At 50.8% G+C, this 26,567-nt stretch overlaps 2 protein-coding genes across 8 annotated transcripts in view; both read right to left on the bottom strand.

Moving 5' to 3' along the window:
* Positions 1-20,050, bottom strand: part of GOLGA3 (golgin A3) — a 45,903-nt gene extending 25,853 nt beyond the window's left edge. For 2 of the 4 annotated variants that reach the window (XM_045534088.1, XM_045534092.1), the window contains exons 1-7: positions 19,756-20,050; positions 14,106-14,419; positions 11,467-11,745; positions 8,096-8,208; positions 2,729-3,384; positions 2,135-2,246; positions 54-360 (exon numbers count right to left, since the gene is read on the bottom strand). In XM_045534088.1, the coding sequence (XP_045390044.1) occupies positions 54-360; positions 2,135-2,246; positions 2,729-3,384; positions 8,096-8,208; positions 11,467-11,745; positions 14,106-14,238 (1,600 nt within the window). In that variant the 5' untranslated portion in view covers positions 14,239-14,419; positions 19,756-20,050. The remainder of the gene's footprint in view (positions 1-53; positions 361-2,134; positions 2,247-2,728; positions 3,385-8,095; positions 8,209-11,466; positions 11,746-14,105; positions 14,420-19,755) is intronic. The other 2 variants (XM_045534089.1, XM_045534090.1) reach the window with 2 other exon arrangements.
* Positions 20,051-22,016: 1,966 nt separating this feature from the next.
* CHFR (checkpoint with forkhead and ring finger domains) overlaps positions 22,017-26,567 on the bottom strand; it is a 29,091-nt gene continuing 24,540 nt past the window's right edge. For 3 of the 4 annotated variants that reach the window (XM_045534096.1, XM_045534093.1, XM_045534094.1), the window contains 3 exons: positions 24,759-24,866; positions 24,056-24,128; positions 22,017-23,213 (listed from right to left, as the gene is read on the bottom strand). In XM_045534096.1, the coding sequence (XP_045390052.1) occupies positions 23,171-23,213; positions 24,056-24,128; positions 24,759-24,866 (224 nt within the window). In that variant the 3' untranslated portion in view covers positions 22,017-23,170. The remainder of the gene's footprint in view (positions 23,214-24,055; positions 24,129-24,758; positions 24,867-26,567) is intronic. The other variant, XM_045534095.1, reaches the window with a different exon arrangement.

Raw genomic sequence — 26,567 nt, forward strand, 5'->3', positions numbered from 1 at the left:
AGCCGGGCAGGGGCGAGGGCGGAGCCGGGCAGGGGCGGGGGCAGAGCCCTCACCTGTGTTGTCCCTGCTGAGGATGTTGCTTTGCATGTCTTCCACTTTCGCCATGAGCCGCTGGTACTGCTCCTCTGCTACCTTCAGGTCGTTGTTGGAGGACGCCAGGCTGGCGTTTTTGGCTTCCAGCATGTTCTGCAGGTCAGTCATGGCCTGCTCCAGGTCCCAGCAGGACTGCTTCAAGGTGTCCACCTCCAGGCTGAGGGAGTCCTGGCGCTGCTGGCTGCTGCGGCTGTGCTCCACCTGCACCTGCAGCCTGGTGGTGAGGGCGGCCAGCTGGGCCTGCAGCTCAGCCTTCTCTTTAAGGGCCTGCAAAGATCCCCAAAGCACCACACTGACTTTCAGGAAAGTGAGTCACTTCTGTCCAGCATGGTAACAGGACGGCCAAAACACAGCCAGCGAAACGGAGAAAGGTGTCCGACACGTGACATTCCCACACCACCCGGCCACTCTCCCAACACCGTCACCCCCAAGGAAGGCGAGTTTCCAGACACGCCCGCGGGGCAGGAGGGGACGCGTGCAGAGTCTGCGCCAGCCTTAGGCACAGCTGCACCAGGCAGGGCAGCATCAGGCAGAGCTGGGAAGGCACCCACGCGCCTGCAAGGATGTGGGAAAACATACGTTTTCAAAAACCGAAAAAGCTCACAAGGGTGCACACTTGCGTGCACAAAGCAAGAATGCCAGACGTGCTGAGGACTCCCTAAGATCAACAGCAGTCAGATGCAGGTCGGAGTGGGGGATGTGGAGAAAAAACACCTCCAGGGAAAGGCTGCTGTTACGTCAGAGTGGTTCTGAGGGCTCCAGCCAGGGCCACTGGATGCAGGTGCAGTCCTCAGTGACCACGGCAGTGCCGTCCCCAGGGTGCAGCAGGGAGGGAGAGGAAAGGCCCCAGGAGCAGCAGAGATCACCACAAGATGTGAGCAAAGGGCACATGCCCACCTGCCTGTCTGCATGCCGGCCTTGCAAGCTCAGCTGGAGACGTGCATGGGAATCCAGAATTCACACGTCATCCTCAAAGATGACAGCAAACCCAGCACACGCAAGAACAAACACCCAGTTACCATCGAGGTAACTGAGCAAGCTTAATGAGATTTTAGAATAAGGAGAATTGGCACCGGCACAGAGATGCCAGGAAGTGTTGCACCCACAGCAATCCATACAGATCTTGGTCTGGACACACCAAAGCACACACCGGGAATCCCGGGAGGATAAGAAGATAAAGTAAAGTAAAAGCAAGCTCTTAGATTGTCCCAGGGACTGAATGGAATATAGATGAAGTGGAAATGCATCTCATGAGAGAGCTGCATTCTCAAGTAGTATGTAAAGTAAGAACCGTATACAACCAAAATTAATCTTGACATCTCGGAAATCTTAGTAGACACAGTTTTATGCATCACACAGTGGTTGGACTGTGTCCAAGGACCCTGCTGTACACAAAGCCATCGCAAACACAGCGCAGCTCACTGCAAGGACAGCCTCTGCTCAGTCAGGCCTCTGTGCCTGCTGTGCATTCTCACACTGTCACAGGCCAAACGCAGACACCGAATTCCACTGAACCAATTTACTTTAATCATTGACAAAAAGATAAAAATCTAGGTCTTCGCTATTGATAAAAGTGCATACAGCAAAATGACAAAGGAAAGCTGAAAATTAAGGGATGGAAAATGATTTTTTGGCAAATGCCAACCAGATACAGCAAAATTAATATGGAAAAAGCAGAACGCCACCGCAAAACATACTAAAGAAGTAAAGATGAAAATTTTAACCACGCCAGGAAAAGGTGCAATCCACCAAGAGAATTAACTGTCATGGACTGTGACGTACCTAACTTCTAGGAAATATTCTGGGCAAACCCTGAGGGAGATGGGGGAGACACTGACCATGCACGGCCAGAGCAGGAATCTCACACCCCTCTCTCTGAGGCTGACAGAGAGATGAAATAGATGAAAAACGCAGAGATACGAAAGGCTTGGCTGATACGGCTCATTCTTAAAGACGTCTGTAGAACTCTGCACCCAACAAAGGAACTGCACGCTCTTTTTGGAGGCATGGCACAACAGAACACCGGCCGAATCTCCATTACCTGACTGGCCTCCAATGATAAGGCTTCCAGCTGTCCTTCCAGTCTCATTTTTTCTTTCAGAACCTGCAACATTTCATCCTGAGTCTCAGCAACGGAGCTCTCCATGGACACACTGCAGGACAAAGCGCAGGACCAGGGACATGTGAGTGACGGTGGCTTCGTCACTTTTCTCCACACTCTCCAGTTTCACACGCCCTTGCTGTTCCCTCCCACGGCTTCAAAAACTGAGTCGACAGATTTATCTAGAAAGCTCGCGTTCACATGTGCACTGCCAAGGCACACCCCTGCCAAGTCAGGCATCTTCCCACGCTGGGCCCTTTGGAAAGGAGAGCCCACGTGAGGCTCTACCAGTCTGCGTAAATATCAGAGGACGGGATACATTAGTGTCACAGACGATTGCTGATGCGATCTAATTTCATTTCTTAAAAAGCAACAGAGCTGTGTATGAATGAAATACTGATGTCAAGACTAAAGCTGAAATTAGGAATGAGAAACAGGGGATCGGCTTGCTCTAGTGACGGGGGCCGTGGTCCAGAGAAGCTGTGTCTGAGACCAGGCCTGCCCCCCCGCCTGCCCAGCCCGCACCCGCCCTACCTGCTGCAGACGCTGTTTCTCCGGCTGTGCACCTCCCCGTTCATCTCCTGCCCTTGGCCTTGGTGCTCAGCCGCTGCGGCCAGGAGCACGTCCTTGATGGAAGGGAACTGGCCCAGAGCGTCCGCAGCCGCCTCCTGGCCGTCGACCACATAGGAAGTTTCCGGTGTGCCCGCTGTGTTCACTAGGACGCCACAGGTCCCGCGGGTGGACAGACTGCTGTGCGATGAGCTGTCACTCTCATTGCCATCGGCCTCAGACACGCTGTCCCCAGTCAACGAGGCGTTCTCCAGACGGTCGTCGGTCTCGGGAGACAGGCTGATCTCAGACACGACGGACGCGCTGCTTCCACCCTGCTTCAGGGCCCCCCTGGGAGAGTCGGCGGCCGGAGCACTTCCACCAGAACTCCCAGCACCTGCACCTTCAGTTCTGTAATCAGCCAGAGACCGAATTTTGCTTGATTTTGAACTTTTTTTCTCCTTGGGATGGGCTAACAGCCCTAAGCTGCCCACCTTGGGCCCACGAGGGACACTGGTGCGCAGGAAGGAATATTCCTTTGTCATAGCCACAGTACTGGCCCTCGGTAAGTGTTCTGGGTTTAACATGAGCTCAGGATCAAGTGTGCTAAAAAGTCTTGCTTTTGTTGCAGGTTGACTGGACTGAGGAGGAAACAAAAGCACAAAAATTATGTTTAAAATTGACAAGCAGCATTCTAAAACCGCCATTCAGAAAGGCTACACCAACTAATGATCCCTCTGCGGGTAACCAGAGAGCACCCACCCCCACCCCACCATGCAGGGTGCGGCCAGGCCTCAGGCCTTGGGTCTCGCTGCTTCGGGGTCTCGCTCTGCTGACTGGTCTGACCCTTCCCAGGCCGAAGTGCGCCCTCTTTAGTGAGTGTGACTTTGAAACGTGTTGAAACCCAGGTAAGAGCATCACGTTGTCATCATACTCCCCTGACAAGACGTCCCTGGCTGTTCTCCTGTTCACTTTCAGATAAACATTAAAAAAATTTTTCTTCAAGTTAAAAAAATGTCCTTTTGAATTAGAACTACCTTAAATTTATAATTACTTCTGGATAACGGGCTGCTTCTCGTCGATTATTATCTGCTTGTGTCTCTCAACAAAGCAGTTACTTCAGCTTCTTCATCTACATTCTAAGCCTTTTTCATTGCCATTTTAATTTAACTCTTGGGTATTTTACCGTCTTTGTTGTTATTGTAACTGTTATCTTTTCCCATTAATTTTATAACCGATCATGTTAGGATAACTATTAATTTTTCATACTTGTATTTTTTAACTGACAATTTTTCTGAACCCTAATGAGATCTAATAATTTTTTCAGCTGATTCTTCAGAGTTTTCCACGGTGTTACCAACACCTGCAAATAACGCATCTTTCTCCTCCTTTTCAATGTTCACCTCGCTCACTGCTTTTCCTGATGTTAATTATCGAGTCGGCCTGAGACTGGGATGAAGGAAAGCCCCACCCTGTGCCCTCTCTGCCAGAACCACTTGGTCCTGGTCATGCCACAAAACCAGTCCCATCGGGCAGGGCACACGGAGGAGGATGAGAAACATCACGAATGACACTGGGGGTGCCCAGAACAAATGGGCGGGAATAGCCAGAAAAGCGCAGTGAGGGGCGGGGCCCCGGGCACAGGCATGTCCACTGTCGCTGTGGACAACGTAAATCTACGCTAACTAGACCCCCCAGGCCCAGGAAAGCAGCAGGCACAGGTGGGGCGGGTGGTTAGCCAGGAAGTGCCACGACAAGGCAGTGTCGCAACCGGGGAGGGTCAGACCATGGAATGAACAACCTGGGCTGACCGACCAGCTGTCCAAAGAGACCCAAACCCCGCCTCTCTCTCTAATCCAAAACATTTCAGATGATTATACTAAATATTTTTTTAATCTTAAAAATATAACAAGAAAACGCTAGGGAATTTATCTATACTCTTCCAATTTTGAAACTGAAACAAATAACAAAGATTAAAATTTTTGACGGTAAATATTTAAAACTGGTATTCAGCAAAAATCATGCCACAGAAGAAGCCAGCGATGTGGCGGTCGGGAAACGACACTTTCAACCGGCTCTGACCAGGGCCGCTCTCCTGGCGAGGCAGCCCCACAGCAGAAGGGCGGCCGGCGGAAGACGGGCAAAGACTACAGCAAGAAACACAACGGCCAACACGTGAGATGCACAATGTTGGGAGACGCCGTCTGTCTCACCTGTCAGAGGGACAAAAACTCAAGTTTTGTCGTCCCTGAAGCTGCCGTGGGTAAGGAAGCAGGCAGTCTCCTACACTGCCAGCCAGAGCATAAGCTGGTCTAGCCTACTGGGAGGGAAATAACTTCTAAAATAACAAACACACAACACCTTTTACTCAATAATTTGATAATTAAGGATTCACCCACAACAGTATTTCAAGATATAAAACATTCATAGTAGTATTGTTTGCAATTTCAAAAATTAGAAAACCGCCAAGATGCTGATCCCCGTGGACCAGCTGATTAATCGCTGGTACACACGCACACGCTACCACCAAGGACGAGGGGGTCCCCACGGTCTGCTGACAGCGGGGGAGCTCAGGGTGCAGGTGGTGAAGTCGGTGACGTGGAGACAAGGCAGAAGGGACAGTTTCTCAGCAGGTGCTCTCAGCGGAGACAGGAGCAAAAGGACGTTTTTGTACCATACGTCAGACCAGAAACGGGAGGGGACTTTTGTTTTGCACCATTTAAATGCGATGCCTGAACCACAACGCCTGTGCTAAGGAAACAGCCTTCTATTCCTAATGTAGCAGTTTTGCTTTGTGTTTTTCAATCAGGAATTTTGTATTTTACCAAACACCTTTCTAGCACCTACTGAGATGATCATAAAGCTTTTCACACGGACCTACTGCCGTGAGTTCTTCTGGAAATCCCCACAACATGTCAAACTTTTCATTACGTGTTGTATGGCGACCTCTGACCGGTGACCTCGGATGCTGCTACTCTAATCCTTCTGGGGAAGGGACTGCGCGCACAGAAGACATCGAACTGAGCTGATAAACGACGAATGTTCTGACTGCTGCACCAACGGGCTGTTCCCTCATCTCTCCCCCTCACCTGGGGCCGCCCTACTCCCTGAAACACAACAATATTGAAATCAGGCCAATTAACAAGCCTACAATAGCCTCGAAGTGTCCAAGTGCAAGGAAGAGTCACACATCTCTCACTTTAAATCAGAACTTAGAAGTCATTAAGCTCAGTGAGGGAGGCAAGTTGGAAGCTGAGACAGGCCAAGAACTAGGCCCCTTGTGCGAAGCAGTTAGCCAGGCTGTGGACGCACAGGGAAAGTTCCTGAAGGAAACTGAAAGTGCTGCTCCAGTGAACACACGAATGGTAAGAAAGCAAAACAGCCTTATTGCTGATACGGAGACAGTCTCAGTGGTCTGGACAGAAGATCAAACAGCCACAACATTCCCTTAAGCCAAAGCCTAATCCAGAGCAAGGCCCCGACTCTGCAATTCTGTGAAGGCTGAGACAGGTGAGGAAGCTGCAGCAGAAACGTCTGAAGGCAGCACAAGCAGTTTCACGAGGTGGAAGGAGAGAAGCCATCTTCCTGGCCTGACAGTGCAAGGTGAAGCGGCAGGTGCTGGTGGAGAAGCTGCGGCAGGTTGTCCAGGTCTCGCAGAGATCGCTGAGGAAGGGGGCTCCACTAAACAACAGATTTGCAGTGTAGACAAAACAGCCTTCTACTGGAAGAAGATGCCATCTAGGACTCTCATAGTGAGAAGCCAACGTCTGGCTTTAGAGGACAGGCTGACTTCCTTGTTAGGAGCCAAGGCAGCTGGTGATTTTAAGTTGAAGCCAGCACTCACTGACCATCCTGACAATCCTAGGGCCCTTAAGAATGATGCCAAATCTGCTCTGCCTGTGCTCTATGAACGAAACAGCAAAGCCTGGACGATAGCACATCTGGCTGTCTGGCTATTCTAAACCCACTGTTGAGACCTACTGCTCAGAAAAAAGGATTCCTTGCAAAACGTCGCTCACTGACAAGGCATCCGGCGACCCAAGAGCTCTGCTGGAGAGACACCAGGAGACGAGGTACAAGGAGACGAGTTGTGTTCATGCCTCTAATACAACACTCATTCCGCAGCACGTGGATCAAGGAGTCATTCTGACTCTCAAGTCTTATTTAAGAAATACATTTTGTAAGGCCCCAGCGCTTCCAAAGATAGTGATTCCTCTGATGGATCTGGGCAAAGTAAATTTAAAACCTTCTGGAAAAGAGTCACCATTCTAGATGCCGTTAAGATCATTCATGATTCACGGGAGGAGGTCAAAATATTAACATTCATAGGAATTTGGAGGAAGCTGAGTCCAGCCCTCATGGATGACTCTGAGGGGTCTGGACTTAATTGGAAGAAGTCACTGCAGACGTGGTGGAAACAGCAAGAGAGCTAGAATTAGACGAGGAGCCCGAAGATGGGAGTGAACGGCTGTGATCTCATGATCAAACTTGAACAGATGAGAAGTCGCTTCTTATGGATGAGCAAAGACAGTGGTTTCTTGAGATGGAATCCACTCCTGGGGAAGCTGCTGTGGACACTGTTGAAATGACAGCAAAGCATTTACAAAATGACGTGAGCTTAGCTGGGAAAGCGGCAGCAGGATTTCAGCGGACTGACTCCAACCCTGAACGAGGTTCGACTCTGGGTGAAACGCCATCGAATGGCACTGCAGGCTACAGAGAAATCTTTTGTGAAACGAGGGAAGGAAGAGTCATCTCCTTGTACCTCGGTGTGGCAAACTCCACCGTTGTCTTATTTTAAGAAGTTGCCACCGTCATCAGTCAACAGCGTCAACATCAAGGTAAGACCCTCCCCCAGCAAACAGGTCACCACTCGATGAAGGCTCAGATGATTCTTAACATTTTTGAGCAGCAAAACATTTTTAAAATAAGGTATGCACACTGTTTTTTCTTTACACATAATGCTACCATACACTTAACAGACTACAGTACAGTGTAAACATAACTTTTACATGTCCGGGGGAAACAAAAAATTGGTGTGACTCACTTTATTGTGATATTTGCTTTTCTGTGGTGGTGTGGAACAGAATCTTCACTGTCTCTGAGGTGTGCCTTTGTTTACTTCCTATGCTTTTCAAATGGCAAATTTGGGAATCAGATATGCTTGTTTCAAAGGGAGCAGCAGCCGAGGAGGGTATGAACCAGACGCCTGCTGGTCTCCTCAGAGGCGGAGGTGCAGACCTCAGAGCCCGTCCCAGCACAGGGACACAAACAGCAGGTGCCACAGTTACATGTGACCAACCTCTGGTACCTGCAGCTCTTCGTGAGCTTTTTCAACAGAGGGACACTCACCCTCTCCTGCTGGCGCTTCACTCTGTACTGTTTGAGCTGCTCTTCCAGCTGCTTCTGAGCCTGAAGTCGGACCAGCTCCTCCCTCTCCAGGGGTGGTGGAGACTCTGTGGAGCCTGCGGGGAGAAATGGCCGCTTAGAAACTCGTGAAAAAGTCAGAACAACAGCTTGGCTGTTTTGCATTTAATTACCAATACGTTTCAGTGCCTAAGCGATATACAGCCATCTAGTTTCGAGGAACCATTCTAGATCAAGAGAAAACTGTGAGCCTTAGACACTGACCACAGACAGGACCCGGCTTGTAGGAGACACACTGGACAAGCACTGGGTCTGTGTTCACGCCATGAGTGGGGACTCGGTGGTAAGACAGGAGATGGGTAACAAGTGCCTGTTTTTCTGAGACAAAGTCTCACTCTGCAGCCCTGGATAGAGTGCAGTGGCATCATCACAGCTCACTGCAGCCTCAAACTCCTGGGCTTAAGCAATCCTCCTGCCTCAGCATCCCAAGTAGCTGGGACTATAGGCACACGAGCCACCATGCCCGGCTAATTTTTTCTATTTTGGGTAGAGACGGGGTCTCGCTCTTGCTCAGGCTGGTCACAAACCCCTGACCTCAAGCGATCCTCCTGCCTTGGCCTCCCAGAGTGCTAGGATTACAGATATGAACCACCATGTCTGGCCAAAAAGTGCCTTTTAATAACAAAAAGAATTGAATTGAAAGTTGGTGTCAGTGCTAAGTGCTCTGAGGCACAGAAATTCTCAACTCTCACTGAGCGGAAACTCTGCTGACCTCACAAAGCTACTCACAACCTCGAGGTGAGGAACACATTAAAAGCAGTAGTGACGGAATTCCACCCAGTGACGACCAACAGGCACGTGGCCATCATGTGCTCTCGTGACAGAAAGCATGCTTTCTCCATGCAGTTACATCTGGGCATCTAATTTGATCCACAGCCTATCTCAATTCCTGCAAAAATGTCATATTATAATAAAGTTTCCCAAAATCCAAAGAGTGTTTAAACAAGCCAGCAGTGAGCAGACACTGTCTACTTAGGGAATAAAACTGCTGAAGTCTGGCGCTGGGACTCGCTGCAGAGCAAAGACTGAGCAGGCGTCTGCGCGAGGGCCAGGGGCTGGTTACCTCAGTTTCCAAAGAGATGAGGTTGTGGGCAAGGACAGGCTGGGGAGGAAATGACAACTTTTCAGCCAAGAACATAAATAAAATATCTAAAACCCAAACCTTTTATTTTGGGTAAAGGGCTGAATGGAGCCTGCAAAGGGGTTACAGCTACACCCGGGCAGCCAGTTCCCCAGGACTGGGCTTGTGACTTTATCTCCTTCAGCCCACGGACAGATGTGACACGGAACACTGCCAGACAGTCTGGGTGTCAACCAAGTAGACAAGTGAGACCACTGCGCACCCTGTTAGGTGTGGCACCCTCTTCAGACAGGGGTACTGAGGAGGTAAGCAGCTATTGCTGTAATAATCCCTAAGATCTGAGCAGGCCCAAGAATGTCACTAAAAATTCACCACTGTTCTGGGTCACGCCTGTGATCCCAGCACTCTGGGAGGACAAGGCAGGAGGATCACTTGATGTCAGGCGCTCAAGATCAGCCTGGGCAGCATAGCAAGACCCTGTCTCTACTAAAAATTTAAAAAATTAGCTAGGTGCGGTCGTGCACACCTGTCATCCTAGCTACTCAGGAGGATCCCTGGAGGCCAGGAAGTTCAAGGCTGCAGTGAACTATGACCGCACCACTGTACTACAGCCCGGGAAACAGAGCAAGACCCTGTCTCAAAACACAAAAACAAACAAAAAACCACACTGTAGCCTTAAAAAAAATAATGCCCATGAAGAAAAAGGCAAACAATCCATAATAAAAATGGGCAAACACATGAAGAGACAATTCACAGAAAAGAATGTCCAAATGGCCACCAAACAGATACAAAGATGTTCGAATCCTCAAGTAACCCTCTAGTAATTAAAGTAACAGTGAAGTATAGTCTCAGACCCATCAGACTGGTAAAAATTAAAAAGAAACAGTGTCTATCTGCTGGTGGGATGTGGGAGAAAGTGTCCTTAGGGGTCTGGTGGCCGTGTCACCACATGGGATGGCACCAAGGGTACTCATGGCCCAGACCACGCAAGCCTGCTCTGGGGTGTCACGGCAGGCGGGAGACAGCCGCGGAGCACTGGCCCAGCCACGCGGAGAGAATGGCTCAGAGCTACGTCAGACAGCGCAACAGTCTCCGCATGATCCAGCTAAGTGGGAAAACATGCAGTCGTGTGAGCAACACAATCCCATTTGAAAAAACAAAGACCAAAGACCTGGGTATGTTTAAGAGGCCTGCAGAGGGTCCTGTGGGCAGGAACGAGGTATGAAGGGGACGAGGGGTGAGAATGGCCCGTCTGATGTAGCCTCATTATGCAAAGTTACACACACGTGCATACATGAAAAGTAACAGTTAGAAAAACGTCTCAAGGTTTCTAGGGCCCACAGGCTGCCAGAGTGTGGTTAGTTCATCTCTGAGTTTCTGGACATCAGCACAAAATAAATGCTGATTAAAATAATTCATCCCAGGAGGCTGAGGCAGGAGGATCACTTGAGGCCGGGAGTTCAAGACCAGCCTGGGAGGCTGGGCGCGGTGGCTCACGCCTGTAATCCTAGCACTCTGGGAGGCCGAGGTGGGTGGATCGCTCGAGGTCAGGAGTTCAAGATCAGCCTGAGCAAGAGTGAGACCCCGTCTCTACTAAAAATAGAAAGAAATTATCTGGACAACTAAAAAAATATATAGAAAAAATTAGCCAGGCATGGTGGCGCATGCCTGTAGTCCCAGCTACTCGGGAGGCTGAGGCAGGAGGATTGCTTGAGCCCAGGAGCTGGAGGTTGCTGTGAGCGAGGCTGATACCACGGCACTCACTCTAGCCCGGGCAACAGAGCGAGACTCTGTCTCAAAAAAAAAAAAAAAAAAAAAAAACACCAGCCTGGGCAACATAGCAAAACTCTTAAAAAAAAAAAAACGTTAAAATAAGTCACCAATGACACCTCCAGGCATAGCTGTACCGTGTCTCAGGACTGGCCCTCCACAGTCTGCCTGCTGCCCACGCGGTGACAAGGGACACGCAGGCCTCTGGGTCAAGGGCTGCAGTGCCACTGCCGACATCGGGCTACAGAGGAGCCTCGACTGTCGAGTGTGTTTTCAGTCTTTGAAACGAAGCTGCCTGGTTACACACGCGGCCCACCACGGTGCCAGGATGGCACGTGGCCAAGGGAGGTGCCTGCTCAGACAGCAGGTGCCCAGGGCACGGCTCTCGGGGGCTGGTGACGCTGGCGCGGGGAGGGGAAGGGCCCGGCGGAGAACAGATGCTTACACAGTCGCGTTTCTTGCATAGGAAGACTGAGGCTGAGAGACTGCAAAGCTTCTTTTCTAACACTGCCCTCAGCACTACTTCCCTGAGACTTCCTTAGGTTGTCATGGAAACCAGCCACACCTGGAGAGGCATCTGGAACCACTGGGCTTGGGGTGGGCGTGAGAGACAGGGGAGGGCCTGGGAGCTGCGGTGCTGGCCCGTTCTGGCAGAGGCCTCCCTGGCCAGGTGCACGCGGGCCTTCTCCCTCCCTGGACGTTCCGTGTCCCTCGACGCCGGCACCTGGAAAGACAGAGCACGCTGGGCCACCGTGGTCTGACAGCACGGTCAAGTCACTTTTCAGACACGCGGCTAACGCAGGAGAGAGGAGAACGTGGACACCTGAGCACGAGCACTTCCACATCCCATGAACACGCTCACTCTGAGAGGAGAGCAGGCCCCGCTGCTCCTGCAGGCAGGGTGACGTGGGACAGTCCCCCAGCTGCTCTGGGCCCCAGCGTCCTCACCTGGGAAACGGCCTCACCCTCCACACTACGGTTGCAGAACTTACGTAGTGACCTTTCCCTTTCATTTCTATAAGGCCGGCAAGAAATCTTGTGAAAGTCTGCTTTTAAAAAATAGCAAAAGAGGGCTGGGCAAAGTCTCCCACTTGTAATCCTAGCACTTGGCCTGGAAGTTTGAGACCAGCCTGGGCAATATAGTGAGACCCTGTCTCAACAAAAAATAGAAATATTAGCCAGGTGTGGTGGCACACGCCTGTTGTCCCAGCTACTTGGGAGGCTGAGGCAGAAGGGTCGCTTGAGCCCCCAGGAGTTTGAGGCTGCTGTGAGCTACGGTGACAACACTGCACTCTAGCCTGGGAGACAGAGTGAGACTCTGTCTCAAAAAAAAAAAAAAAAAAAGAGCAAAAGAAAATGAAAGCTTAAAACATAGTTGACGATTTTTTTTAACAAGAATTGGTAACCACAGTGCTAATCACAGTCACATTTACAAAGGCCTGATTCCAACGTCATTCCAAAGCAGAAGTTTATCCTCCAGTTTGAGAAATCTAAGGCAAACAGGTAGATACCTGAGCTGAACAATTCTGGCAAAGCCAAGCACAGAACCCAGGACTGTGCTTCTGCTTGAAGGCCAGCAGTTAGGCAGAAACTCAAGTTTAACAATGACAACTCTGTACTCACGTATTAAACTTAGGCTAACCCATTAATATTATTGTACATAGAATTATTCACTATGCAAACTAAAACGTATTTCCTCATCAAATGGAAAAAAAGGAAAAAGGACTTATTGCAAGTAAATGATTCTTAATCTTCTCCCTCACCCTGGCGGGTAAGCCAGTCAGCAAAGACAGAATGGTGGGAGGAGGGTCCTGGGGGGTTCAAGCCCTGTGGGGGTCCCAGCCCTGGCTCCAGTGGGCCCTGAGTTCCCACAGGGGTTGGCGTCACTTGGATCCCATGACGTACCGGGTACACATCCAGGAAATTCCCTTTGTGCGCAAGCAAATTATAAATGGGTTTCTGTCGCTTGCAAATGTGAATCCCACCTGAAACAGCTGTTTACTATCGCGCCTCCCTGGAAGACAAACCAGATGCCAACGAGTCCCACAGACGGGAGCAGAGCAAAGGGGCCCAGTCACTGCCCTGAGACCACGGCTGCTTCAGTTCCCTGCGTTTCAGACACAAGGTAACTGGGTTAATGCCACTCTCACAGGTGGCTTCCTGCTTGCCCAACAAACTGTGTTTTTGAGAATCATACTGCAGTTGTGAAAACACCTGACAGTAAAAGGCCCAGTAAACAGTAAGACTCTATTGCTTCCAAACACAAGGCTAACTATGGATAAACAAACAACAATGACACGATGACAAACGGCCATCACCACTGCCTGGACACTGGCCACGCTCTTGGCATTTTCCACGCGTCGTTTTTCTTAACCCTCACAACTGCCCCATGACTTAGGGCACCATTAATGTTCTGTTTTACAGAAGAGAAGACTGAGGTGGAGGGAATGCAGCCTCTTGCTCAAGGGCACGTCACCCCGAGTGGCAGCTCGGAAAGCTGGTCCACGTCTGTCTGATTCAGGCTCCACAGTCTCAGGCCCATACGCTGCGTCCTGCCTCAGCTGGCACTTAGTGGCAGTCACCAGCAAAGCCATCTCACGTGCCTGAACGTCATTTCACAGGAACTAGAATGCAATTTCTGCTAGTAAATTATGACATCTGTAATCTACAGTTTCAAAGCCGATGCTGCACTGACACCTCCTGACCAGGAAGGGCCATGACACGACCCAGCCACTAACATAAAACCGTGACTCAATGCTCCCTCGATGTCTACTGGATCATTTCTGAATTCCAGTTATGAAAACTTGGCAAGTGACCAACCAAAAAGGTAGGGATTTAGGCAGGGAACAATACCGTGTCAGCGACGACCCACAGAAGCCTTCAGGAAAACACAACACCTGGGTGGTTCGCATTCCGTTTAATACAAACGGTGCTTGATCTAAAGTCAGCACCAACTGAGAAAAAACATGGATCCGGTCACCAAAACACTCTGACCAAAACACGTGCCAACATCACAGCCCTCCTCCAACACACGAGCCGACCGCGTCCTCCCGTCCAGCAGCACACAGTGACACGATGACTTACACTGGGCCTCGTCCCACACATCCGGCCGTGCCAGTGAGCCCCGGGGCTTCAGGGGGGCCTCAGGGAGGGCTGAAGGGCCACTGCCGGGCGTGTCCGCCAGGAGGCCGTCCTGCTGGGCCGCCGTCCCCGCCATGGTCAGCAGGACGTGAGTTGCGCTGACACCGAAGGGCCAAGTGGGCTGCAGGCGAGCCTGGCCTCTGCCATCAGCAACAGCCCGGCGTTCCCGGGAAGGGCCCCACCGCGTCTTCCATGTTCAGGGTGGGGTTTAAAGATTCACAGACAGCTTGACGTCCAACCAGCTAACAGCACGGTACCTGACAGGAGGGAGAGAGAAAAACTCTATTATGAAACTGCATTTATCAGATTTCAAGTAACAATGACAAAATTAACATTTGGTTCCCAATTTGCATATAACATGCATAAGAAATAAACACGATTATTTATTCAACACATAATCCTTGAGCACCTACAAGATCCTAGGTTTTGAGGATAAAATGCTGAACTGGCCGCCCCTGGGCCGTGTCCCGAAGGCGCCTGTCTGAAGAGCCTTCTGCCAGGACGGAGCAGCCACCACTCAGGGCAGCTGAGGATCTAAGTTTTAAATTTCATTTAAATGTAATTAATTTGAAATGGCCGCATGTGGCCAGTTCTACATTAGAGTTTCAGGCCCAGGTGCCCACAGGGCACAGTCCCCTCCCAGGCCACCCAAAGGGACGGTGCCCAAGGCCACAGCCCCTGCCGGGCAGCCCCGCCCTGCAAGGTGGACAGCTCAGATCTACAGGGACAACATTAAAGCAGCCGCCACCGGACGTGGGAGCTGGGTACAAGGTTGGGGGGCACAAGGACACACGGAAAGGCAGCTGACTTGGGTGGGGGGCCAGAGAAGGTGGCCGCCCTGTCTCCATCCCTAGCTGGACCAGCTTTCTTGCAACACACCTGCTGGACTAGATTTAAGGGACTGAAATTTTGCCCAAAGTTTGGCAATTGGTTATCAACTTTGAAACGTACTGATGTGAACTCATTTCCTTAACAGTTATACGAGAATGAGCTTCTATTCACTCTACAGAAATAACGGCATTTACTTCCTTTGAAATAAGCTTCCTATTATCCTGCACTATGTTCTGTCTTTGACATGTTTCGTGATAAACGTTACACAGCCTTTGTCTCCAGCTTACGAATCCCATACAGAAATCACAGACAGGAAGCCACACGGTGGCCCTCAACAAGCAGGTGTGCCGCTGACTGGGTAGCGGCAGGTCACACGGGTGCTGGTCGTGCCAGGAGCTTTCGCTGTCACTCACCTGCCATCGGTGACTGTTCACCTGTGACAGGGCACCTGCTGGTGGTGGGTGTGACCCAGTCTCCTGACACCACCAGTGACTAACACAGGGACGTGCAGACCTACGAGCATCTGCTTGTCACTGTAATAACCCACGTTTTCCTCTCTGCCACCTCGCTCCCCACAGGCCAGAGCCAGGATAAGTTGATAACAGTGTTGTTAACATAAAAAGGTCTATAAGTTATTAGTGTAAAACTAGCATTACGGGTTTGTAACTGGAGAGTACTGTTAATAGAAATGTGTGGTAACATCAGTAACTATAAATCCAATAGAGCTGATCAAAGAACTGCCGCCAAGGGCTCTGGGATGCACATACAAATGCACAGCCTGGCCAGCACATACAAATATCTGAACACTAAAACAATGTCTGAATCACAGAAATTAAGGAAGTTATTGAGGCTGGCCCAAAAATAATTCTTTGTAAAATAAATTCTCAATCTCATTTTTGTCTTTACAATCGTCAGTAGCATCTTCCATCCCTGGAGACTTTCTGGGTGGATGGGGAGAGAAACGGGTCCCCGGAGCCTGGGCAGAGATTCCAGCGACACGGCCGTCCTCACTCACTCCACAGAACCCTCTGAAAACCACCATTTCACAGGAAAACCACCGTGATGCCCACCACGCCTGCCCCCAGCTACAGACCCACACACGCCCCAGGACAGCGGGTGGAAAGTCAGCCAGGCCAGGTGCGACACCGCGGGGACACACGGAGCAGGGTAAGGCACATCAGCAAAGCGATGGCCAAGGTGCCCCTTCACCACAGACTTGCCGCTTCCAGGACAGAGGAGTCACAGATGGACACGTGGGAATGAGTGTGGTGGAACGTGGACTCTGTCACCGGATACTGGCACACTGCAGGGACTGGTCATCCCGGAAGTGTCCCTAGCAAAAGAAAACTTGCATTTTGCTTCGCTACGTCCTTGCTTCTGCCTGGTGGGGTGGGAGTGCGGGTGACATCCAATCCCTGTCTGTCCCCACAGCGCCCACGTGTCCTGTGTTTGTCAGATGAAAGCTTGCCGTGTCTAGGACCGCAGATCTGGCCTCTCTGCCAGGAACGCCCGTCTCCCCCGACCGCCAGGGAAACCCCCACTGTCCTTCCCCGACTGCACCAGGCGCTGCCTCTGACGTCTCTCCGGGCCTCACGGGCAAAGTGCCCTGCACACTCCCTCCGGTCATCACTGTACCTCACGTGTGCCCTCTGCCACGGCACGTCATGCTTGCAACTGTGTGTGTGCCCATTCCCTGGTCAGATCCCCGAAAACAAAAACTATCCTTCCAAGTCCGTGTCCCCACGACCTCGAACACTGCCCCCTCACGACACTGAACTGAATCCTTGGCTCTGCCAAGTCCACCCCTTGGCAGTCAAGCTAACAGTTCCGAAACAAAACGATAGAGTATTTGGATCCCTGAGCATCAACACTGCCTTTTAAAATACAGAAAATCCCTTAACTCTTCCTACGGAAAATACCTGAAAGCTCGAGTTTTGACGGGGGACAGAGTGGCCCCGGGAGGTAGAGGCCAGAAGAACACACTGCAAAGGCTGCACTCCAAACAAGCCTCCCCTGGACGGGAAGAACAGGACGACCAGCAGGACCGGATTTGGCCACTGAAGACAGACTAGGCAGAAGGGAACAGCCACAGAGCCAAACAGTGACGACGCCCACCCCTAACGTTGCCCAGGAAAGAGACACCTTGGCCAAGGGTGTTCAGGTGCCACTGCGAAGGCACGCCACGCACGGCGACAGACACTTCAGGCTGTCTGGGCCCGAAGCCATCACAGCTTCCACTCATTTGACTCCCTCATTCTGATGTCCGGCTACACAGGACACCCTGTGACTCCCAAGCAGTCCTGCCCCCACCCAGAATGGGGACCCCGGGACTGAGACTTATTCTGGCAGCTCATAAAGACGGCTCCTGTTTACACGCAGTTCCTCTCGAGGCTGGACTACAGAGACGGGATTTACTGCCTGGGCCCAAAGTGGCGTTTGGTGACAGTGATACTCCTCCCTGTACGGCAATAAACTGGCATTCTCTCTCCTCGGTCTCACTTGAATTTTAGTTAGCATGACTCAGTCGTTCAGGGGCTCATTACCTCAGACCGCTGACAAAAGCTAATCTCTGGGCAACGGGGGGAGGATCAGACAGCTGGGGGTGTGTCGCAAGGAAGCTGTTATTGGTAACAGGCATTCCATTTTGTGATTAAAAGAAAAAATAAAGAGGTCAATCTTATTTTTGACCACTTGCATTCCTATGTTTCCTAGAGGGAAGAAACAGGCAAAGCCGTCACGTGGAACTTCAAAAGGTACTCACAGATTGAGGTTCACCCTTGTCCAACATCAGGGGGCTTCACACTGAGAAACCACCCCCCCAGGTGCCTGTAGGACTTCTGGCTTCTCCCGTTCAGCAGATTAGATAAATTCCACATATATACGTTAACAGCTACGTGGACCCCACCTTATTTAAGTTGTTCCTCTCAGCAGTTAGCAATAGAGCACAGGCAAAGATAAACCAGATTTCCTTAAGATGATATCCGGTTGAGGGAGGCTACACTAGGATCCAAAGGGACACGGAGCCCTACATACCAAGTGAAAGCCAAAAGCAAACCTTGTGTGCAGCAGAAACACACAGGAGAGGTGGACAGGCTGGGGAATCGGACCTCTCTACTTCATATCCTGACTCCTCCACCACTCAGCCATGAGATTTTTCGAAGATTTCTTACCCACTCTTAGCCTGTTTCCTCATCAGTAAACCAATAAAAAAAAAATATAAAATTTCTGCCAGGATTAAATGCAAGAAGGCAGAGGGTCTGTCCTACATCTTCAATAAAATGGGAACAATTATTATTGTTACTTTCCCTTCAACTGTTCCTTGTCAAAATGAATAAGTAAAAGCCAACTGAGAAAGTACACTATTTCTTAAGACAACTGGCAAAAAAAGAAAAAAAAAGCTACTTTTGAATCTGGGCAATGCCAGGTGACTTATTTCCTTCTTTTTTTTTTTTTTCTCTACCATTCCCACTTTATAGCTGACTTATTTCCTTTTCTTGCCATTCAAAGAACACTGTAAGTGAAAGCTATTAAAGGGCTATAAAGGGCAATGTTCATGATATTGAAGAGACAAATAAAAGAAATCCATGAGTCACCCGTAAATGGCTTGCAATGTCCCAATGATAATAAAATCCAAGCTCTCACCAGGAACTAGGAAGCCGAATGTGATCTGGCCCCTGCCTACACCTGCAGCCAAACTCCTATCACTTTCCTCCTTTTTCATTACACATGAGCCATAAGCACTGAACTTGCTCCTTCTTCAAGGTCTTCACACTTCCAGTTCATTCTGTTTCAAACGCTCTTTCCCCACAACTCTGCGTGGCCAGCTTCTTGTCACAGAGGCTTTGGCACAAAAGTCACCTCCCTTACGGATCTTCCCATACAGCTGAAAGCAGCTTACCCACCCCAATCACCATCAGCACTCCCAGTAACAGTCTCATGTGTCCCTCCACCAGGTGCGCTCAGCGAGGACAGGGAACCTGACAAGACTTCACCACTGAACCCCGGGGCCTCCACGAACAGGACCTGTCACACAACAGGCACTCGATAAATATCTGGTGGATGAGGGTCGAGCTGTTCACCGGGTTCATACTAGTGACGGTGCCTGGCTGCCTGGACCCGACCCTCTGGACAGTAGCACTGAACCAGGGAAACACCTCTGGGCACCTAGAATAGAAATAATCAGTCTGCCAGGGACAGAGGGAAACAGGGGAGTACATGGATTCTTTACAACACGGTTGCCCACAAACTGCCCGACAGCATATCACGTTCGTCATCAACTGCAAATGACATCTGTCTACGCGGGAGGCTGAGGTGGGAGGATCGCTTGAGCCCCGGAGTTCGAGGCTGCAGTGAGCTGTAACGACTCCACTGCACTCCAGTCTGGGAGACAGAGCGCGACCTCTACTCAAAAAAAAAAAAAATTAAAATTAAACTGCAAAGGACAAGACTTAAAACATAAGTACTGCCCGAGCAGCCGCAGTAGACACCTTCGGGACGAATCACACCCTACCAGGCGCAGACAAGCGTCCCGTAAGGGCTCGAGTGAATCGGTGTCCACAGAGGCAGCCCCGCTAACAGCTGGAGCTGCCTTCCGGGCCCGAGTGAGGAGGTGACTGGAACGGCCGTCACCGCGTCGCTCCCGGAGGCAGCCGCGCCCAGGCCCCGCTGCCCCTCGCCCGCCGCCCGGTCTCCGCCGCCGACTCCTGGGCCCTCTCCCGGCACGAGCCCGGCCCCGGGGCACCGTGGCCCCCGCGACTCTCACCCTAGCGCTGCGGAAGCCGCGGCGACCGCCCGGCCCGGCTGCTCCGGCGCAGACGTGGCCGCGCCAGGGGCGGGGCGCGGCGGTGCAACAACTACGGGCCCCCCGGAAACAGCCTGTACGCGCGGCCTCCGTTCCGGAAGAGAGAGTGTAGTCCTCTGCTCGCCAGCAGCCGCCGTAGGGCCAGGGACGCTCTGGCCGCAGGGTCCATGTCGAGCTCACCCCTGACTGATCCCAGGCAGATTTCAGAAAGTGACTTTAAGAGTTTGCAGCACTTTCCCTCGTACAAACACAACTTCCAGACTTGCAGGACCCACCCCGACAGGAAGCTGAACAATTGAGCTTCCGGCGGAAGTGGCGTGGCAGGGCTCAGTCCCGGTCCTGCCCCGCCCCATCTGTCAGGCTGCGGGCGTGGCTGCGCTCGCCCCGCCCTCTGATGGGCGTGGCCGCAAGGCCTCGCCCCGCGCGGTCCGGCCGCCCCTCCCGGCCCGGGCCTTGCTCCCGCCGGCGCGGGTCGCGCGGCCACCGCCACGGCCCGCTTTTCCGCGGCGGGAACGCCGACGCTCTAGGGCGGGAGGCGCAGCCAGAGCTGTGCCGCTGGGTTTTGCTTGGGGCGTCGAGCTGTTCGCGCTCCGATTACTGAAAAGACATTAAATTCCTCCCATAAATCGCTTCTGCACATTTGTCCAGACGTAGCCGGGGGCGCTCGGTGCGCGGCCCCCGCGACACTGCGGGAAGCCCGGGCGTCACCGAGGGCGGCTCTGCAGGCCCAGACGGCTCCGTCCACATGTTACAAAGAGCTTGTCTGTCTACAAAAAACTTTCCCCGGATTTTGATAGAAATTGCATGAAAGTACAGACCAAATTGGGGAGAACTGACATCTTCACTGTGTTGACTCAGCCTTCCCATCTGCGCACGTGGTAGGTCCCTCCATTTATTTAGGTCTTCATTGATCTCTTTCATCCACGTTTTGCAATTTCAGCATACAGATTCTGTACGTCTTGTTTATACCTAAGTGTTTCATTTTCTTCTAAGCTATTGTAAACGGCATTGTTTTTTACTTTGGTTCCTACATGTTCACTGTTAGTCTCTAGAAATGTGATGAATTCTGTGTTGACTTTGTATCCAGAGGCTTCACTGAACTGACTTATTAGTAATAAGGTTTGTTTAGGTTTTTGGTTTTTTTTTTTTGTAAATTCCGTGGAATTATCTACATAGACCATCAAGTCACCTGCAAATGCAAATTTTAACTCAAGGTGGTGATTCATGCTTGAAATCCCAGGGGCTCAGAGGCTGAGGCAGGATAGCTTGAGATTGCAGTGAGCTATGATTGTGCCACTGCACTCCAGCCTGGGCTACAGAGACCCTGGCTCCAAAAATGTAATAATAATTTTAATTTGAAATGATCACAGACTTAAGTGTAAAATGTATGAAACTCTACTACTTTTAGAAGAAAATATGAGAACATTTTCAGGACCTACGCTTGGGGAGAGTTCTTAGACATGATGAGAAAAGCCTAATGCACAAATCCATGTTTCTCCTGGGCTGTCTCCCGAGGAAAGCCGTTTCCCAGTGCCAGGTTCCTGGCGCCCCAGTGGCCCTGGCAGCAGCATCTGGGTCCCTCTGCTGAGACCAGCCATAGCTCTCTCCCAGGTTGCCGGCCCAGAGCAGGGGAACCCCCAGCTGGCAGAAGCCCCTCCAGCCTCTCATCCGCGCCTCCCGTTTGGCCACAGTGCAGGCAGCAGCGCTGGGCTCCCACCTCTCGGAGCTGGGCCTGACCAAGCACTGCCGCCCTGCTAGTGTAAAGGTAATTAAGATGATTTAGAACCTATTTCAAAGGCTTTTATTTGGCCTTAGCAGGAGGGTTGGCCCTCATTCCCAAGTCCTTCTTGTTTTACCCAATTTGCTTGGCATTTGTGGGGCCAACCGTCTTATGCAGAAGCTCTGGCCCTCTTCCCCTGGCTGGAGCTCAGAGCCCTTGGGGCCAGGAAGGGCTGGGCTCTGACGGCACTGAAGGGTGTGCAGCTGATGGGACAGGCAGGGGGCAGGGCTGGCCGCAGCTTCTGAGCAGGGCACTGGGAGGACGAGGAGCCCTGTGCTGCAGCAGAGCACACAGGAGACACAGCTTGCCGGGAGTCGGCACGTATGCGCTGGGCACGGGGGTGGGGGTGGGGGTGGGGGGGTGATACTCCGTGGGCAGCTGCAGGCCAGCTCTGGGTCCGTCACGTGGGGCAGCCCACACACAAGCAAGCCCAACACGGGGAGCGAAACAAACGTGGCCTGTTTATTAGATTGCAAAAGAGAGGACTTTCTTCCACAAATCAGAGTGCTGCTTCTCAGTGTGTATCAAGAGCAAGACAACAGTTGAAAATCATATTCCTGAGAAGAAGCAAAAAAGTTACCAGATTGCAAACAAACATAACATGTGATTTCAACAAAAGATAATTTTTCTTTTTACAAAAACCAAAATTTCAAGTATTATTCCAGATGACATGGCAAACCTAATGTGGGAAAGGGATCCCAGAAACAAAGGCCCCGTGTGCCCCCCCCACCTCGAGCTCTGCGGGGTCTCTGTGGGGAGGGGCTGCCACGGGGCTTGGGGAGCTGGGGGGTCGGGGGGTGGGTCCTGCCGCCCCATCCAGGACCCTGGTCAGCCCTACGCTAGTGACGGCGGAGACTCACGCTCCTTAGCAAGGAGCCCGTAACGTGATACCACTTCCAGGGTGAGCAGTTTGGGACATTGGTAGATTTTTTTTTTTTTTTTAATAAACAGAAACATATGCTTATTCTTTCAAATACCATACTATACCCAATTTTAGTCAATTTGTAAATTATAAATTATATTATTTGTGCTACAGTTTGTGATATTTAAATCTTATTAGAAGATAAGCACCAAACCTATTAAAATAAAAAATATATAAAACGCTGTGGTTTTCCCAACAGTAGAATATTCTGTACATCCTGTAGGCTGTAAACTTATGTTCCATTTTCCTTAAACAGAATGTTTTTGATAAACTTTCCCCTTTCTCCCTTGAAGCTTTTCCTGAAAAGAGACTTGCTGTGACTCTAGTTATGGGAGGGGCACAGAGAGAGCAAAGCTGCGCTGTCCCATCTCAGTGGGAAGGGACGACTCCGTCCACGGGAAGCGCTTCCGCCTCTGCTGCTCCAGCCACCGAGAGTCCCTGCCTAGCGCTTGCCAGGGGGACAGGCTGTGGCTGCCAAGATCCGCCAGGCACCTTGGGAGGGTCTCCTTTGGAGGGCAGAACTCCACCCAAGAGAAAGTCGTGCCAGCGTCCCTGACCAGAGACCCCAGCATCTCGCAGGGACTCTAGAGATGCCCTAACGTGTCTGTGTTCAGTGTTTCTAAAACGTGCTGCCATTCTTCCAACACGCCACAGCTACGAGGGCTTCCCGACTCCTAGTTCTTGAACCTCGTCTGTTCACAGATATGATTGAATTTCCTGCAGGGAGAGAATGGTCAAATTACACAAGAGGACATGAGACAGGTATTCAAATAAATTCTGAAACCATATACTGGAAGAACTACCTGAGAGACACACTGTGTGTGTGTGCGTGTGGACCTACAGCAGTACATATCTAAATCATATCAAAGAAATTCACCCCTAAAGGTAGCCTTCTTTTTCTCTTTTAAATTTTTAAAAGAGAAGTGAAAACACCTTACATAATTTTCTTAGAGAAATCTCTTAGTGAAGGTGAGCCAGTCACCAGGGAAATCTCCTTTCTCACAATACGGTCTCTTCCACGTGCTGTTTGTGCTCAAACACAAAGCATGGCTTTTATTCCACGAAATTACTCCTTTGTGGGATCACCTTTATCAGAAGATGTCCCTCGTGCTGATGGCACTGTCTCAAGGACTGTACCCCGAACCCCAAGCCCCCAGGCACCTGCTGGGGCCCACCTACTGGCGTGGGACTGACTGTAGTGATCACCTCACCGCTCAGTCAGAGAAGCTCCCAGCTGCCCTAGTTCCGTGAGTGGCCCGCGGTGACCACAGCCCCTGGCTCAGAAGCTGCTGAGCCTCTCATGCCGGGCATCCCCTGGAAGCCGCCAGTGACTCCAGCCATGAAGACTCGGAGTGCAAGATGGAAGTGAACGTTTGCAATAAACACTGCATCAAATAAGGTAACAGAAGAGAAGAATTCCTAAACGGAGAGGTTACTCTGCATACTGCGTGGCTTTGCAGAGGCACAATGACTCAATTAGCGTGTTTATGAGCAGATAGTGGACTGTCTCCCCTGCCTTCCCAAGCCTCGGCCGCATGGGCAGCCCCAGCCTCACTCACATCGCGTGGTGAGCCTTCACCTGAGTGCGGCAGTTGCGGCCCCAGTAGCAGTCAGGACGGGATGTTACAGCCACTGGAGAAAGAAAAAATTGCGTATGTCTATTAGATATATCAACTGAATTTTTTTTTTTTTTTTTTTTTTTTTTGAGACAAGGTCTCAACTCTGTTGCCCAGGCTGGAGTGCAGTGGTGTCATCATAGCTCACTGCAGCCTTGAATTCCTGGCCTCTAGTGATCCTCCACCCTCAGCCTCCCAAAGTGCTGGGATCACAAGTGTGAGCCACTGTGCCTGGCCGACTAATTGAATTTAAGTAGAGCTCCAAAGAGAGAAACTTCGGCTGAAACACTAGCATCTTGTCACTGTTTATAACTAACTCCCTTGGACGGTTCCAAGATTTCAGGAAAGGAAAACATATTTAATTGAAAATCCAACTTAGGAAATGAAATCACTCCAGTTGTCTACCGGACGTCTTCATGTATCTTGTTTTACCCAGCAGCGCTGCCTGGTTGCCTGGGTCCGTGACAGCGAACAGACCGAGGGCCTCGTGCAGCCGCTTCCCTGCGCGCTTCCCGCTTCCCTGCACGCTTCCCTGCGCGCCGGCGGCCCCCTCTGCTGGGCACGAGCAAAGGCCAGGCCGAGCGTCCGCTAAGAAGGCCGATCCGAGCAGTACTCAGGCGGGCGGGAGTGTGGGTGGGAGCCTCACCTGGCAACTCGGAGGCCGGAATGTTCTGCCGGTACTGGTAGGTCAGCTCCCGGAAGCTGCGCAGGCCACAGCAGTAGCACAGCACGGTGTTCCCCGTCACCCTGCGATCTGGAAGGACATGGCCTCATGCAGACCCCGCAGCGTCAGGCGAGTCCCCTCCCAGGGCAGCAGAGCAGACGCGGGGCCTCACCCCGGGGCAAGCTAACGCGCCGGCCCGTAAGTGGGGTTGAGGCAACGGGCCACACGAGCAAAACCAAGAGAGACCAATTTATTTTCTTAGGACAAAATCATCTCACACGGATAAAAAATTTAAATATTAAAAAAATCCAAAAATGCACTAAGAAAAAAACGAATGAATATCATTTTCTCTTGACCCATTTCTAAGCATGTCATGAAAACCAGAGCACACACAAGAAAGGACTTACAACTTCAACATCACAGTGAAAACACACACAACAAACAGACGTGAAATCCTGATGACAGAGTGGAAACATCTGCAACACAAATGACCATGCGCTGTGCCCTCAGTTAACAAAGTTAACATGCAAATCCATACCAGAAAAAAAAAATCAAAATAGCCTCATACAAATACAGGCCAAGATCACAGACAAGCAAATGACCCATAAATGCAAAATGATCTTCAATTTAGTTAATAATCAAAAATGGGCAAATAGAACAATGACACATCCCTGTTGGCCTCTCCCACTGACAAGGTGAAGGAAACACGGAGCTGGTGGCCGCGGCTTCTGCCTTCAGCCCCCCGGACATCGGGGCAGCACAGAGACCGTGCCCAGTGGCCTCAGCTGTGTGCACCACCATCCTGAGAATCCTACGTGTTTATCCTGAGCTGATGACTTTTCAAGTCTACAATACTGCACGCTCAGCAACTGCAATGTTGTTTAAAATGGTGAAAAACTGGAAATAATTTAAATACCCTATATTAATAAATTGGCTAAGTAAACCATGATATTAGAATATTATGCAATTAAAAAAATCAAGATATAGAACTTCATAGACAGAGGGGTCCATGACACCATGTTGAGTGAAAACCAGGGTGCAGCGTGCACAGCAGGACTTGGTAGAAGTGGGGTACACAGTAGGACTTGGTGGAAGTGGCGTGGTATGAGACACAGGGTATGTGTCTCAAGGTGCCTGGAGAGGCTGTCACGAACAGGTCAACTCCGCATGTCTCCAAGGTAGTAGATTTCCAGCGACTTTTACTTTATCTCTGTACCTCCCTGTATCACTTACTTTTTCTTTGTGAGCCAAAAATAAGAAGCCATTAAGAACCCGAAGACGCTCAGACCCAGGTGACAGATCTGGGTGGCCACACGGCAGCTGTCACAGCGCAGGACGCCCGACACCCATGCTAAGATGCCCACTAGGACGCGTCCGTGAAACAGAAACAGCTTGAAAGGATTTTAGGAAAACCTCTCAATTCTTTCTTAATAATTTATGTCTTAGAAAAAAGAGTCCCTGTTAATATTTCTACAGTCTCCCTTAGTGACAAAAATCCCATTCCACAAGCCACCTTGTCCTCCCCTGGGAGAGGGCGACCCTCGCTGATGCTCAGCACACCAAGACCAGAGCCTCCTAGGACAACAGGCACCAGGACCCCCGTGGACCCCCGTGGGGTCCCTCCAAGTTGCAATCCCGCCCTCCTCCATGGGGAGAGAGGTGCTGGAGCATGTCATGTAGGTTCAAACCAAATTTTTATTTTTTTTTAATTTTTTAAATTTTATTTTATTTTTTATTTTTTTTGAGACAGAGTCTCACTTTGTTGCCTGGGCTAGAATGAGTGCCGTGGCG

The sequence above is a fragment of the Lemur catta genome, chromosome 21, assembly GCF_020740605.2.
Source record: "Lemur catta isolate mLemCat1 chromosome 21, mLemCat1.pri, whole genome shotgun sequence".
NCBI lineage: Eukaryota > Metazoa > Chordata > Mammalia > Primates > Lemuridae > Lemur > Lemur catta.